We start from the raw sequence: 17,574 nt of genomic DNA, 5'->3' as shown, positions 1-17,574 counted from the left end.
ACGTGTGTGTGTGTGTGTGTGTGTGTATGTGTGTATGTGTGTGTGTATGTGAGTGAGTGAGTGAGTGTGTGTGTGTGTGTGTGTGTGTGTGTGTATGTGAGTGAGTGAGTGAGTGTGTGTGTTTGTGGATGTGTGTGTGTGTGTGTGTGTGTGTGTGTGTGTATGTGTGAGCGCGTGTGTGTATGTGAGCGAGTGAGTGTGTGTGTGTGTGTGTGTGTGTGTGTGTGTGTGTGTGTGTGTGTGTGTGTGTGTATGTGTGTGTGTGTGAGTGCGTGTGTGTATGTGAGTGAGTGAGTGTGTGTGTGGATGTGTGTGTGTGTGTGTGTTTGTGGATGTGTGTGTGTGTGTGTGTGTGTGTGTGTGTGTGTGTGTGTGTGTGTGTGTGCGCACACCTTCATGTAGTCTTTCCTCAGGTACTTGTTCCGTCGCCTGTCCTCGTTCTGGTTCAGGATGGGAGGAAGCTCCGGCCATTTTGGCTCAGCGTCCCCATTCTCTGACTTCAGACCTCCATCAAAGGAGCAGGAGGAAGAAGGCTGAAGGGAAAATCAGACGCCATTCTGGCTCAGGCTCACACAGACGCTTCTGTGCACTGCACACAACACTTCCAACATGGGCGAACTCTAATTGGTCTAAGAGAGTTTCATGTGAGCGCATATTTGTATGTGTGCTTGGTTTGCATCTGGTCAACATTTACTATGAGCTGAAAAGTGAAAAGCTAATGGCTATGGTGATGATGACGATGATGATGATTAAGAGACCTCTGAGAAAGCTGCGTCTTCATCCGTGAGATCAGCATCCTTCAGGAAAGACAAGAGATGGACAAATAAGGGGGGGAGGAGTCAGACAGCACAGAGTGAGAGTGATGAGAGAATGATCACTGTGACCTAACCACTGTGCACGACCCCATGACTTAAACTTACTGACATGTTACATTATGAGAGAATGATCACTGTGACCTAACCACTGTGCACGACCCCATGACTTAAACTTACTGACATGTTTCATTATGAGAGAATGATCACTGTGATCTAACCACTGTGCACGACCCCATGACTTAAACTTACTGACATGTTTCATTATGAGAGAATGATCACTGTGACCTAACCACTGTGCACGACCCCATGACTTAAACTTACTGACATGTTTCATTATGAGAGAATGATCACTGTGATCTAACCACTGTGCGCGACCCCATGACTTAAACTTACTGACATGTTTCATTATGAGAGAATGATCACTGTGATCTAACCACTGTGTGCGACCCCATGACTTAAACATACTGACATGTTTCATTATGAGAGAATGATCACTGTGATCTAACCACTGTGTACGACCCCATGACTTAAACTTACTGACATGTTACATTATGAGAGAATGATCACTGTGACCTAACCACTGTGCACGACCCCATGACTTAAACTTACTGACATGTTTCATTATGAGAGAATGATCACTGTGATCTAACCACTGTGTGCGACCCCATGACTTAAAGTTACTGACATGTTTCATTATGAGAGAATGATCACTGTGATCTAACCACTGTGCACGACCCCATGACTTAAACTTACTGACATGTTTCATTATGAGAGAATGCTCACTGTGATCTAACCACTGTGTGCGACCCCATGACTTAAACTTACTGACATGTTACATTATGAGAGAATGATCACTGTGACCTAACCACTGTGTACGACCCCATGACTTAAACTTACTGACATGTTTCATTATGAGAGAATGATCACTGTGATCTAACCACTGTGTGCGACCCCATGACTTAAACTTACTGACATGTTTCATTATGAGAGAACGATCACTGTGATCTAACCACTGTGCACGACCCCATGACTTAAACTTACTGACATGTTTCATTATGAGAGAATGCTCACTGTGATCTAACCACTGTGTGCGACCCCATGACTTAAACTTACTGACATGTTACATTATGAGAGAATGATCACTGTGACCTAACCACTGTGTACGACCCCATGACTTAAACTTACTGACATGTTACATTATGAGAGAATGATCACTGTGATCTAACCACTGTGTGCGACCCCATGACTTAAACTTACTGACGTTACATTATGAGAGAATGATCACTGTGACCTAACCACTGTGTACGACCCCATGACTTAAACTTACTGACATGTTTCATTATGAGAGAATGATCACTGTGATCTAACCACTGTGTGCGACCCCATGACTTAAACATACTGACATGTTTCATTATGAGAGAATGATCACTGTGATCTAACCACTGTGTACGACCCCATGACTTAAACTTACTGACATGTTACATTATGAGAGAATGATCACTGTGACCTAACCACTGTGCACGACCCCATGACTTAAACTTACTGACATGTTTCATTATGAGAGAATGATCACTGTGATCTAACCACTGTGTGCGACCCCATGACTTAAAGTTACTGACATGTTTCATTATGAGAGAATGATCACTGTGATCTAACCACTGTGCACGACCCCATGACTTAAACTTACTGACATGTTTCATTATGAGAGAATGCTCACTGTGATCTAACCACTGTGTGCGACCCCATGACTTAAACTTACTGACATGTTTCATTATGAGAGAACGATCACTGTGATCTAACCACTGTGTACGACCCCATGACTTAAACTTACTGACATGTTACATTATGAGAGAATGATCACTGTGATCTAACCACTGTGTGCGACCCCATGACTTAAACTTACTGACGTTACATTATGAGAGAATGATCACTGTGACCTAACCACTGTGTACGACCCCATGACTTAAACTTACTGACGTTACATTATGAGAGAATGATCACTGTGACCTAACCACTGTGTACGACCCCATGACTTAAACTTACTGACGTTACATTATGAGAGAATGATCACTGTGATCTAACCACTGTGTACGACCCCATGACTTAAAATTACTGACATGTTACATTATGACACAAGACAGAATGTAACCTAGAGACCATAACACTAACAACAACAAACATTCTAATTATTAACTAAGCAAAACAACAACAACAACAACAACAAGGTAATCATTACAAAACAAATGTGGTAAACACAAACATTACAGCTGGAGTTATGAGAGCAGAGGGAGGTGTAAAGCTGGTCTTCAAACCAGAAGGAACAGCAGAATATCAAGCTGCTTTAGGGGTCACGACACAAGGTCAGGGGTCAGGGCAGTAGGTCAGGAAAGTTATGGGGCCAGTGCAGGATATTGCTGAAGCCAAGGCCACCAAGGTGGGGCTGCGACATGATGCATAGAAAAAGAGCAACGTGGTCTTAACAGGTTTTGAGTGAACTGCTCCGGGTCCCCCTCATGCAAACACTGGAGGGCCTGTTGTGCAAAGATGCTAGCTGTTAGCTGCTAGCACAGTTACTAGCAGCTAAGAAACAGTCAGGTTTCAGGAAAATGGCTGACGATGACACCAGCGATGACACGGGTCGATCGCGATCGACGTAAAGGGCACCCCTGCTGTAGAAGATCCATATTCTTGGTAGGTTACTGAATTAACCTCAACATGTGACGTAAACCCAGAGCAATCCGGATCGTTCTGACAGACACGTTTAGTGGGGCCGTAAAACACATTTAAGACAATTATCTAAACAAGCTGAATTCCTAATCAACTACCATATTTTTTCTTCTTTGTCATTGGTGTCGTTTAAGAAAGGTGTTGCCTCTTTAAGAGACAATTTTTAAAAAAGCACAATCCTAGCAACCAAAATGTGAATGTATTTAAAAATAATGAATGTTTTTATCCAAATCTGATAGAACTTTCACTAGTTTAACTCACACCTATGCACAAGGTCACATAATTATGTTGTTGTGGACTTTAAACTTTTAACATTTTTAATCATGTTAAAACATTTCTCTTGAGTACACTGTAACTGTAGTAGGGCAGTAGTAGTGTTCTCACCCTTATTAATCTGCACACAAATAAGTGTTACTAGAAAAGTGAGAATTTAGTCTGTGGCTGTAAGTAATCTTCCTATTAAAGGAATATTATAAAGAAGGAACAGGAGAGGATCCCAGGACAGATACCTGAGGAACACCTTTTGTGACAGATTCAGTCGCTAGCGGGTTACAAAGAACAACAAAGTGATATTTGTTAGTGCTGTGTTTAACCAGAACGGTGTTAGCAACGGCACGAGCACAGACAGGAGATGAATTTGTTACTGTACAGCCCTCACATCCACGAGGAAAAAAAGGAGTGCACACACAACAGTGTCTGATTGCTGCGCAGAACACAAAACACCACGCCAGAATGGCGCACCACCACACAGAGAACAGGCCGGGACTTGTTCCGACAGTTACGCTCAAGGGGAAGATTAGAAACAGACGGACGGTGTTCCTGGATGGTCCAGGACTTGGGAATGATGGCACCCACCCAGCCGACTGATTAAGAGTGATCTGCTTATAGGTTCAAAAGGACAAAAAACAGAAGTTGGTGTATGATGGAGAACTGAGTGTTGTAGCATATGTCCAGAACTATTATTGTGAAGAAACCATTGACTAGTGTTTAACAGGCTTGGCTGATCAATCAGAGATAACGTCTCAATATCAGAGCTGACACACAGATGAGACTAAGAAAGGGCAGAAGGGAGATGTTATTGTTATAGAGGGCTAGAGATTTCATATTAGCCCAATGAACAGTCATGTCACTGACCAAAAACAAGAGTTAGTGCTTAGAAGAAGCTGCAGAGAGGACGTGTGTGACTGTGAGATGGAGCGAGAAACCTCACCCAGCCTCCAATCAAAACAGCTACACGTTTAAGACCAGTTAGGGATATTCTCGCCACAAAGCCCAAGATATGTAGTCTAGAGAGGAGGCAGATGGAAACCAAAGTCCATGAAAGTACTGCCTGTGAGTACTGCCTGTGCTAATCTGAACCATGTGTGTTTTCAGAGTGCATCTGGGGAAAAGAAACGGCAGCCTAGAAGTCAGTGGTCCAGGAGTCAGTAGTCCAGGAGTCAGTGGTCCAGGAGTCAGTGGTCCAGGAGTCAGTAGTCAAGCACATACAAGCAGAGAATCCCTTTCAGCACACCCAGCTCTCAGTGCTCAAACACTCAGTGGCTTCAAGCTCTGTTATTCTAACAAAACAGAAAATAACTGCTCTGGAAATGATCCCTCTCTGAAATAAAACTGAGAGTGTACAGCGCTGATTATTACAAAAGAAGATTACAAAAGAAGATACAGTGATTACTTGGAATTACTTGGGTGGTGAAGTTTGTGTGGTAAGGGTGGAGTGTTGAGGTCAGAATGAGTGCAACTGTGTGTGTGTGTGTGTGTGTGTGTGTGTGTTACCTGCCCACACACTGCTGAAGCGGAACTACTTCCTTCATCCAGTGATGCGCTGACAAACAAATAACACAGGGAACGTCAGACCACATGTTTGAGTGGAAATGTGTTTATCTGTGCGAACGTGTGCACGCTGGTGTGTGTCTCTCAGTGTGGCGTGTGTGCATACACGTTGGTTTGTGCGTATGTACGTGTGTGTATGCATCAAAGCTTTCAATTTTTCTAGTACAATTTTTTCTAGTACAAACTGATTACCAGCTACATGAATGGTTATTGAATCTTGGGCATCCAACCAAATCAGGAAGAACAAAGACATGTGAGATCTGCAGGGCGCCGGAGAAGTGTGTGTTCTTGCCAGGAAACCACTGCCAGATTTCAGCAGAACTGTCCAGTGCCTCTAAGCTGATTGGTTATTCATTGTTCTGCATGGTCTGCTGGTATCTGGCTTACAGTAAAAGTACAGTTTACATTTACTTCCACATTTTTAAACAATTATCTGTGGTTATGCTTTGGTGTGAGGTTTTCACTCATGCTTGTGTGTGTGCGTGTGTATGTATCTCTGTCAAGCAATTTTCCTTGGAGTGTTAGTGTATGTCGGTACGAAAGGTTCTGGAGACGTTTGCACGTGTGGGTGTGTGTGCAGGTGTGTGACAGTATGCACACACCTCCTCACAGCCTGGGCAGGAGATCTCTGTTTGCTACTTGCTCCTGAATGACTGAGAAACCTGTTGATCCAGAAAAAACCCAGAACATTAGAGTAAAAATCAGATACGAAATACATACAAATACAATCACAGATAATTCTTTCAACACACACACACACACACACACACACACACACACACACACACACACACACACACAAACAAACAAGGATGACCCCCCCCCCACATGCAGACAAATAAAAAATAAAAAGACAAGTATTTGAACATTATTTTTATTGATATAAACCACACATTATTATTATTAGCATTAATATAAACTAGATATTGTTATTAATATTAACTACATCTGGCAAATATATAAATTGTAAAGACGCATTACGATATTTAGTTTTGCCAAAAAGTTGGTACAGACTAGATGTCATCCAGTAAAATCAGAGTTTAAAATTTAATAATTATTTTATAACATATACAGTGGGGAAAATAAGTATTTAGTCAGTCACCAATTGTGCAAGTTCTCCCACTTAAAAAGATGAGAGAGGCCTGTAATTGACATCATAGGTAGACCTCAACTATGAGAGACAAAATGTGAAAAAAAATTGAGAAAATCATTTTGTCTGACTTTTAAAGAATTTATTTGCAAATAATGGTGGAAAATAAGTATTTGGTCACCTACAAACAAGCAAGATTTCTGGCTGTCACAGACCTGTAACTTCTTTTTTAAGAGGCTCCTCTTTCCCCCACTCATTACCTGTATTAATGGCACCAGTTTGAAGTCATTAACAGTATAAAAGACACCTGCCCACAACCTCAAACAGTCACACTCCAAACTCCACTATGGTGAAGACGAAAGAGCTGTCGGAGGACACCAGAAACCGAATTGTAGGCTGGGAAGACTGAATCTGCAATAGGCAAGCAGCTTGGTGTGAAGAAATCTACTGTGGGAGCAATAATCAGAAAATGGAAGACCTACATGACCACTACTAATCTCCCTCGATCTGGGGCTCCACACAAGATCTCAGCCCGTGGGGTCAAAATGATCACAAGAACGGTGAGGAAAAATCCCAGAACCACAAGGGGGGATCTAGTGAATGACCTGCAGAAAGCTGGGACCAACTTTACAAAGGCTACCATCAGCAACACACTACGACGCCAGGGACTCAGATCTTGCAGTGCCAGACGTGTCCCCCTGCTTAAGCCAGGCACGTCTGAAGTTTGCTAGAGAGCATTTGGATGTTCCAGAAGAGTATTGGGAGAATTTCATATGGTCAGATGAAACCAAAGTAGAACTATTTGGTAAAAACACAACTCGTCCTGTTTGGAGGACAGTGAATGCTGAGTTGCATCCAAAGAACACCATACCAACTGTCCAGCATGGGGGTGGCAACATCATGCTTTGGGGCTGTTTCTCTGCAAAGGGACCAGGACGACTGGTCCGTGTACATGAAAGAATGAATGGGGCCATGTATTGTGAGATTTTGGGTGCAAACCTCCTTCCATCAGCAAGGGCAATGAAGATGAAATGTGAGGAGATCTGCATGGAGGAATGGGCCACCATACCAGCAACAGTGTGTGCCAACCTTGTGAAGACTTACAGAAAACGTTTGACCTCTGTCATTGCCAACAGAGGATATACAACAAAGTATTGAGATGAACTTTTGTTATTGACCAAATACTTATTTTCCACCATTATTTGCAAATAAATTCTTTAAAAGTCAGACAAAATGATTTTCTCAATTTTTTTTCCCATTTTGTCTCTCATAGTTGAGGTCTACCTATGATGTCAATTACCGGCCTCTCTCATCTTTTAAAGCGGGAGAACTTGCACAATTGGTGACTGACTAAATACTTATTTTCCCCACTGTAAAACAAAACATTATATTATGAGGAACTACAGGAAACTACAGGAAAATTAAATAATAAAAAAATATGAGATCAGGCATGAAAATCTGTCACCTTTCGGCGAAATTCGCCGTTTTGAAGTTGAAAAGGGTGACCTGCGTGAATCGTGTAGATCCGATGAGTTTTTTGTTGGGGGGGGGGGGGGGGGGGGGGGTCGGGAGATTATATTTTAATTATCATATTGACTTAATAAGCAAACAGAGCACTTCCAAAATTGGCTATTTCAATGACAGTGGCCAGCAGTTTCCGCCCAGAACCTTCATAGAGGCCAAATTGCGTTTCAATCATACCAACGTTCTTCATTCATGTTATTAATTTACTGCTAAGCGGGACGAGAAGCAGGACCTAGTGCTACACCGCGGACAAGTCAGAAGAACGTACATTTACCACTACATTTACCAGATCGTACATTTACCACTACATTTACCAGATCGTACATTTACCACTACATTTACCAGATCGTACATTTTTAATTGGGTGGATTTATTTGGGTTATTAATGGTTTCAATCGTTTTCATATTTTGCGGTAAAACAAAGTTACTGCCGTTCGCTACAGCGTTGAACACTGTCAGATCTAACCACAAGCTCTTGTGATAATAGGCCCATCTATCTACCTATTTAAGTTCGCGTCAACCCCGTGTAGTTAACGGTGACATAAAATAAGAAACAATATTTTTTTCTAGTGTGTCTGTAGTTGTAACTGGTGAATCCAGGGATGTGTGAGGATCACATTCGCACCAGGGCTGAAAAGGTTGAAGATGAAGTTGTAAACTCTTGTCGTTTGAGTCTACCCTGTGTTTTAGCTCATGTTAGAAAATAAAAACACGTAGCTAAACCTGGTATTTTTACAATAATTTTCGCCGCTGATGTATGTATTGGTTCATTAAGACGTAATGGTTTTGACTGAGCCATCCGGAATGGCGAAAGCGGCTTCTTGCGTTTACGGATTGCGTTTACATTGAATCCATTGACATGACAGTCAAAAAAATTTTTTTTAATGGATTTTACTATATTTTACGGAGCCCGTAAGGTGACATCATGTAAAAAATAAATAAATAACGCGTGGCCACGACTTATTAACGCGTGGGAACGAGATACTAACGTCGCCTTACGAGCTCCGTAATATTTGGCATCACCTGTCGCTGTATCCCCGTACACCAGCAGCCACCCACAACCCCCCCCCCCCCACCCCCCCCCCGTCGCAGTATACCCATGACGTCACATGTCAACGCCCCGTCGCCGTATCCCCATGACGTCACATGCCCCGCCCCCCCGGTCTTCTCACCTTTTTAACCCCTGACCCATTTTCATGCCTGGAGATACTTTCTTTGTCTTTTTCAATGTAATGTTGTTTTTAATATCATTTTCCCGGGATGCCAACATATTTTCATCGCCCCCTCACTTTACCACACCCACACAAGCATCAGGATTGGCCATGTTATCAAGCTCTGGAATCAGTAGACACCCAAATATGCCAGTGATTTCCACCTCATGCTGTACTGTCAACTGTTTGCTTGTAGTAACAGTGGATTGACTACATGAATGTTGTTTGCGTTCCATGAGCTGAGTCTACCCAGATGACGGCGGTGATGCACTAAAATCAGCAACACGTCACTGCGTGCTCAAGGCTTGTTTTGAACATTAAACACTAAAAACATTGTTCACTGCAGATATCGATGATAACGTCAGCTTTGCCAAGTGGTGCATGTGTGGGAGTGTATGGGCTTCAGATCTGGTTTTCATCCAGCCAAAACCACCACGCTCCATCCAGTCAATACCGCCACGCCCCATTCAGGTAAAATCTCCACTCCCCATCCAGGTGTGAAAGAAACATTGATTATATTCATATGTGTGATTCATATTAATCATGTCCATGCAGACACTATAGCACAGTCTGTGTGAAAAGTACTCTTTGCACTGCTTAGTAATTAACTTTAACCATATTGAAGATGTTTTTCTGTAAGACTGAAGTTTTCTGTGCAGCAGCAGAGTTGGTGATAATATTGCTTATCCATTTCTATGCACCCAAGGTTGAATCCCAGGGAAACTGATATCTGCTCCTGGGAAGCAGCATCCTTCGTTTGTCTACACACACACACACACTTTGACTATAAACGGTTCAGAGTTCAGAGTTACTGCATGAAGCGTAAGCTTCACATCATACTTTTATACTTTTATATTTTGTAACTCTCTTGCTAACAAATAAATACTGCTTAATATAATTATAAGACCTCGACTTCTGTGCTATCAATTCCACCACACAGGTAAAACGGCCCCGTCTGGTTAAAGGGTTCATAAAGTGTCGGAAGCATCACCGACACGACACTCATTGTTCAGCACGCCCTTGTCGCCCGTCTGCGAAGCTAATGCCTCTCTGTGCTGTCAGGTTTAACTTTACATGACACAATTCCACAGGACCCTCTCTGACTTACGCTCACTGAACACATCTACTGTCCTGGAGGAACAGGCACCCTGCGTGTAAAAGATCAAATACAGTCCTGGACTTCACAATCACTGGATGTTAATGAACGTAACATTTACTGGGGCTGACGGGCCATGGTCCATCATGACTGACTTCTAGACAACGACATGCTGTAAACTCAATGTCACCTCTGTAAGGCTCTGTTCTGAATACATGTGCTATGTGACCAGCATTCTCATCTGGATTTCAGATTCAAGAGTGGATGCATTTGTGCAGTCTTGTGGAGTTCAAATCCATGACTCCATCCTGCTGTCCTGTAGCTCAAAGTAATATTCCGTGTTTCAGGCACATTTATAGTAGACTGTGACAGGAAAGTCCAGGCTATGATATACAGTAGCATATTGTAAAACACCTCAGACTGCAATACAAACACCTTATTATGAGTTTATCAGAATGGAACCTCAATGTTGGGTGATGTCTCCTTAATTGGCAGATGACGATGTTTACAGTGAAACATCGCGATGGACGATGATATCGTTGGGGGGGTGGGGGGGGGGGGCGGTCATGACAAATTTAAAAGGGGCCTACTATATAAAAACAATGATTATAAAATAAAAGTAGTATAAAATTAGCTATATGATGATAATTCTACCCATGCTTTAACGTTTAAGGAGAAAAAATGACCTTCCACTGCCTTTGAATGGCCCAGAGCAGGTTTCCGCTAATGGCCAAAATCACACGAAAATATCTCTGCATATGCGCTAGCAACACGACCTCAGAAAGAGTTTTCAGCACCGCGGGTAGTGTGGTCACCCCAATCCGCAGCTTATTAAAGCCAGAGAAGGTCAACATGGTGGTTTTTTTGGCCAGAAACATTGGCATGTAAACGTGTTGGAATAGGCTACACAATGTCGGCCCTCGTAACATTTTAAGTTATTACAGTATAGCGCGTTTCGGGAAGTCATGCTTTCTGTTTGTTTGTTTTATATTTTTCTTGCTCTTATTATATTTTCATTAATTTCTTTCCTTCGTTTGTTGTTCTGCTGTGATATCATAGTGAAATCCATGATGATTTATTTTAAAGCTTTTTCAAAAAAGGTAAATGCCATAGCCATTCATAAGCTCTGTCGCTTCGTTTTGTTGTTCAACTTTTAATAAACGTGTTTTCAAACACCTTCATGTCAATTTTATTTTGTAGCCTTTGCACTGCAAAATTAATGCCTTCACTGAAGTTGACGTCATACTTCGGTTGACAAGGAGCAAGTTTCCCGACGCACAACGATCAGGCGTATTCTATTAGCGTGAATTAATTAGCCTGAAATTAATACAGACATGTAAAAAAACGAAGACAAGCTATAACCTAGATATTAATAATAATATCCTAGTAACAATAATAGAATAATAATAATAAACAATATAATAACATGCCAATTAGGCATTTTTGTAGCAATAGGGTATTTAAATGTTCATCCCTGACTAAATCATTTAAGTTATATACCTGATTTGATCATTTTCTGTACAATCCCTGCTAAAGTTTTAGATGAAGGAGACCTAAAGAAGGTCAGTGCAAGTTTGTGGAAAAGCATCACGATGGTTACCATCCATCGCTATGGTGGGTCATAAATGACACAACCCTAACACACGCACATGCATTCGTGCATATAGAGACAAACATACACATACATGCACACACACACACACACACACACACACACACACACACACACACACACACACACACACACACACACACACACACACACATATCTCATTCTCTACCTGTGTGCTCTTCCCACAGCTCTCCTACGATGGATTAGGCTTTCTGCCCTACATATTAAGGACCGCCTCCTGATGGTCACATGCCATTTGAGCACCAATCATGTTCCAGCATGGTGTGAAGAAGCAGGAAAAGGAATATGCATATGCATAGGAAGAGGAAGGAGGAAGAGGAAGCAAGAGGAAAGCATGTAACATTTGTTAGTAAATGGAGAGATAGGGGGAGTGAAGCCAGGGACGAGAGAGAGAGAGAGAGAGAGAGAGAGAGAGAGAGAGAGAGAGAGAGAGAGAGAGAGAGAGAGAGAGAGAGAGAGAGAGAGTGCAAGCATACAACCCAGAGAGGAAATGATGTAATGAACTGTGTGTTGGTATGTATGGAGTGTGTGTGTGTGTGTGTGTGTGTGTGTGTGTGTGTAGTAGTAGTAGTTGTGTGTGTATATGTGTGTGTGTGTAGGTGTGTCTGTGCGTGTTTGTATATGTGTGTGTGTGTGTGCATGTGTGTGTGTGTGAGTGTGAGAATGAGTGTGTGTGAGAGAGTGTGTATGTGTGTGTGTGTGTGAGAGAGAGAGAGAGAGAGAGAGAGAGAGAGAGTGTGACTGAATGTGTATGTATGTGTGTGTGTGTGTGTGTGTGAGAGAGTGAGTGTGTGTGAGAGAGTGTGTATGTATGTGTGTGTGTGTGTGTGAGAGTGAGTGTGTGTGAGAGAGTGTGTATGTATGTGAGAGAGAGAGAGAGAGAGAGAGAGAGTGTGAGTGAATGTGTATGTATGTATGTGTGTGTGTGTGTGAGAGAGAGAGAGAGAGAGAGAGAGAGAGAGAGAGAGAGAGAGTGAGTGAATGTGTATGTATGTGTGTGTGTGTGTGTGTGTGTGTGTGTGTGTGTCACCTGTTCTGCTGCTCCTGCTGCAGGAGCTGCACAGCAATCTTCCTCAGGTCCAAAACTTCCTTCAGTTCATCCTCCTCTTCCTCAGCAAGCTGCTCTTTCTCTGAGCTGTTTACAGAGAGATAGAGAAGAGAGCGAGTGAGAGAGAGTGAGAGCGAGGGAGAGCAAGAGAGTGAGAAAGTGAGAGAAGGAGAGAGTGAGAGAGAGTGAGAGAGATATGCGGGTTGTCAAAAAGATACCAATGCAGGACCTTATCTCCTAGCACACATTACATTATCTCATACACACGATCTCTCATACATATGTTGAAACCAAAAATTTGTTTATTAAATATCGCAATATTAAATACAAAAAAAAAAAAAGATCACAATGTGTCTTTCCCCCCAGTCTTGTTTGTCCTGTTACATTCTGGGCTTGTCCCTGTTCAACTAGCATCCAAGTGTGGTTTACAGCGCAAAAAAATCAATCTTGTTAGCATTTATTAGATTATTCATGAAACGCCTGTCAGCTATGTTAAATATTTCCAAACTCTGCAGTTTTCCCACAGTGAACCACTTCAGTTAAGCCCCCCTGAGGATATGGAATATACGTGACTGTTGATAAATACGTCTTTTGTGTTCTACAGAGTTGGTGTTGTAACTGCTGCTATAGTATATATCTCAGTCTGCCTGCCGGTTATCTGACACAGATGTTTCCCTCATGCAAGATTTAACTCTTCAGAATGCTTGTATTGAAATGTATTGTAAACATCCCAAATGTTCTTCAACAGCTTGTTTCCAAACTTGGAAAAGCTGTTTTTACATTAATCATGTCGCAGAACGTTTTCCTTTATAATTCTGTAATGTTAGCTTTGCACTGAAACCATGTTTGACGTGGCAGCTTGCACAAGTGAACTGCTGGGGAAGGCTTAGAACAAAAGCCGTCAGAAACCTTCAGAAACCTCGTGTCATGTCCCCCACACATAGCTAAGGTGGCGATGAAGGATCCGTGCAAACATGTGTGAGATTACGGTCAGGACATAACGTGCGTAAGACGCTGTTAAAATCAAACATGCATCAATCACATGGTGAAAGATGTAATGTGCATCTGGGCGGACCACGATCACGAGAGTTGATAAGACAATCGATTCAATCAGTGTTAATACAGAGCACACGTCACAGACACTTTAACCAAGCTAGGCTGGTCTGAGAAATCGTTCTGGATTAGTAGAATATTTATTACTGCAAGGACAGTGGGGACTGCAGTGCATTCTGACATGCTGCCAGACCTGTAATCCCTGTGCTCGCTGCAGATTGCGGAATATTCAATCTACATGCGGTTAAAATGTTCACGTGTGATTGCAGATCTTAGCCCTAAGCTATATCTACCACTACAGCACACGCCATGTTCTCAGACCTTTGATGTGAGCAGCAGTTCCTACACAGCTAGTTCACGTAGGCTGTGGAGTAAAGAAACACACATTTCCTAGGTGACATCATCAAGTCAGGAATTCACTTATCAAGTCTTATTTCAACATGATCTAACAGATATTGCAGCTGATTTCCCTGAGACAGTGACGCTGTGAAATATACAGGTATGCATCTCCTTTAGGAATCTGGAGAAACAGATTCATGAGAAGTTCTACAGCATCTGGCCAATAACGAATTCCATTCACACGTGATACGGATGTAAATGGGGGACATTTGGTAACAAAACTGGGGCACAGACAGACACGCAGGGCTACGGGTACGTCTTCTACCCTTAGTGGTGGTTTTGAGTGTTTGATGTTCTGCACCGTCACTCTGGTCTTACTATTCTCGCAGGCACACAGCCAGCAGACAGTGTAGCAGGGAAAAAGACGATATTAATGCTGTTTTCTGGAACACACAACAGTATGATGCTCTGTCAGCATTTCATAATGCCACTATATTCATTGGTGAGTGAAACACAACCTCTTCAAGCGTGAGGAAACATTCACTCTTTCTGTGGAACAGCTCCTCAGTTTGGGCGATGGGGAAGTTATACCACTATATAAATATACTCTATATACAAAATCAGCCAGGATCTGTACAAACCCCTGTAGTTTAAACTTGGTGAGTAGAGTGTCTCTCATCAGTATAACATGGGAGTGTGAGACTGTGTTTTTCCCAGTTCTTCTCAAGTCATCTTCTCATGGTAATTATCCCGTCTGGCGTGATGAGAAACTGCTTTATTCCCGAATGAATCACCAACTGTTGAGACTAACTGAGGCCACATTTCTCACCTATGCACTGGAAGAGTTGAGTCAGGGCAGCTGGAAGTGATGAAGATCACCTACTGAAAATCCTACTGAACCTTCCTACTGAAACTCCTACTGAACCTTCTACTGAACCTTCTACTGAACATCCTACTGAACCTCCTACTGAACCTCCTACTAAACCTCCTACTAAACCTCCTACTGAACCTTCTACTGAACATCCTACTGAACCTTCCTACTGAACCTCCTACTGAACCTCCTACTGAACCTCCTACTGAACCTCCTACTGAACCTTCTACTGAACCTCCTACTGAACCTCCTACTGAAGCTCCTACTGAACATCCCCTTACGCTGCAGCTCTTCTCTATCATACCTCCAAGTCAAATACACACACACACACTGCTCATGACCACAGGCAGGACATCAGTCACGTGTCTTTCTGCGTTTGCACATGGGTGCCTGAGGGCTTCATACTAACTTCACAAACTTTTCACAGCGTGCAACTACATATTAAAATGTGTCATGCTTGGGAAGTTGATTCACGGGCTTGGTCATAATAGGCAGCCAAAACAAATAAATAATAACAAAAAAAACATGAACAACACTGGAGAGTTTATTTCCATTTCCCTTGAATTTCAGCCATTGAGCCATTAACGCATCACGACACAACATGCCGCCTTTTTCCTGGGAAAAGCAGTCATCACAAGGGGGAGGTCCTTAGCAAGGAACTCCGCTGATGCCATTGGACGGATTTCCTCGATGTCGCAAAAAAGACACGATCCTGGCGGGCAGCAGACGTGGGCCAAGTTTGGGCAACTCACTCGGGCCACTCCGAACCCGCAGTGCTGGAATGTTATGGATCGCACTTCCATTTCCTGTCTGCTTCTGTGGAATATACGTTACCCAGGTGACGGACGGAATAGTGGCGCACAGGTATCGGCCCATCGACACACAGCCGTCTTTCAATCAAGAGCAGTAGTCATTGTTTGGAAAGCTACTTAATAGAGTCTATGTAGATTTATGATTGTATGAGCATTATGAGTCTTTATGACTGTAATTACATCATCATAGGATCTGTAATGGCTTACAAACGATTTCCACTGTATCTCTCTCTCTCTCTCTCTCTCTCTTTCTTTCTATATATATATATATAAGTGAGAGAGAGAGATTAAAATTGTAGTCAAGTACATAGTTTCCAGAGAAACTGGACAAAAACCTAAAGTTTTGTGCGATACTGATTTCGATATATATGGATTTTCTTTTGAGTTTGCTGCTGATGCCTGATGATACAGTTGAACACACCAAACAGCAACGAACACCACCACCACATTACGGTCCTTAAAAGAAACGACAACAGGCATCAGAGCTGAGAGGGACCGGGTAAACGAGAGAGAGCACATTCTCCAGCAGGAGAACATCTGGCCTGCAGGCATAATAAAAAAGAAACACCTCCTTCCTCCGAAGGCTTTCTCCTGGTCACGTGTGCAGCGATGTCTCCTGAGCTGAGAAGTACTTCTGTTCTCCTGGCCACGTACACAGTGATGTCTCCTGAGCTTAGAAGTACTCCTGTTCTCCTGGTCACGTGTGCAGCGATGTCTCCTGAGCTGAGGAGTACTCCTGTTCTCCTGGTCACGTGTGCAGCAATGTCTCCTGAGCTGAGGAGTACTCCTGTTCTCCTGATCACATGTGCAGTGATGTCTCCTGAGCTGAGGAGTACTCCTGTTCTCCTGGTCACGTGTACAGCGATGTCTCCTCAGCTGAAGAGTACTCCTGTTCTCCTGGTCACGTGTGCAGCGATGTCTCCTCAGCTGAGGAGTACTCCTGTTCTCCTGGTCACGTGTGCAGCGATGTCTCCTCAGCTGAGGAGTACTCCTGTTCTCCTGGTCACGTGTGCAGCGATGTCTCCTCAGCTGAGGAGTACTCCTGTTCTCCTGGTCACGTGTGCAACGATGTCTCCTAAGCTGAGGAGTACTCATGTTCTCCTGGTCATGTGTGCAGTGATGTCTCCTGAGCTGAGGAGTACTTCTGTTCTCCTTGTCACGTGTGCAGCGATGTCTCCTGAGCTGAGGAGTACTCCTGTTCTCCTGGTCACGTGTGCGGCGATGTCTCCTCAGCTGAGGAGTACTCCTGTTCTCCTGGTCACGTGTGCAGTGATGTCTCCTGAGCTGAGGAGTACTCATGTTCTCCTGGTCACGTGTGCAGTGATGTCTCCTGAGCTGAGGAGTACTCATGTTTTCCTGGTCACGTGTGTAGCGATGTCTCCTAAGCTGAGGAGTACTCCTGTTCTCCTGGTCACGTGTGCAGTGATGTCTCCTGAGCTGAGGAGTACTCCTGTTCTCCTGGTCACGTGTGCGACGATGTCTCCTAAGCTGAGGAGTACTCCTGTTCTCCTGGTCACGTGTGCAG

At 43.1% G+C, this 17,574-nt stretch overlaps 1 protein-coding gene across 4 annotated transcripts in view; it reads right to left on the bottom strand.

Annotated features, from left to right (window-relative positions):
* Nucleotides 1-17,574, bottom strand: part of LOC143518373 (leucine-rich repeat and calponin homology domain-containing protein 2-like) — a 63,088-nt gene that overhangs the window by 18,833 nt on the left and 26,681 nt on the right. For 2 of the 4 annotated variants that reach the window (XM_077010811.1, XM_077010812.1), the window contains exons 11-16: nt 12,957-13,061; nt 12,075-12,143; nt 5,975-6,034; nt 5,316-5,364; nt 759-797; nt 393-533 (exon numbers count right to left, since the gene is read on the bottom strand). In XM_077010811.1, the coding sequence (XP_076866926.1) occupies nt 393-533; nt 759-797; nt 5,316-5,364; nt 5,975-6,034; nt 12,075-12,143; nt 12,957-13,061 (463 nt within the window). The remainder of the gene's footprint in view (nt 1-392; nt 534-758; nt 798-5,315; nt 5,365-5,974; nt 6,035-12,074; nt 12,144-12,956; nt 13,062-17,574) is intronic. The other 2 variants (XM_077010814.1, XM_077010813.1) reach the window with 2 other exon arrangements.

Source organism: Brachyhypopomus gauderio, chromosome 7 (genome assembly GCF_052324685.1).
Source record: "Brachyhypopomus gauderio isolate BG-103 chromosome 7, BGAUD_0.2, whole genome shotgun sequence".
NCBI lineage: Eukaryota > Metazoa > Chordata > Actinopteri > Gymnotiformes > Hypopomidae > Brachyhypopomus > Brachyhypopomus gauderio.
This window is presented reverse-complemented; position numbering and strand designations above follow the sequence as displayed.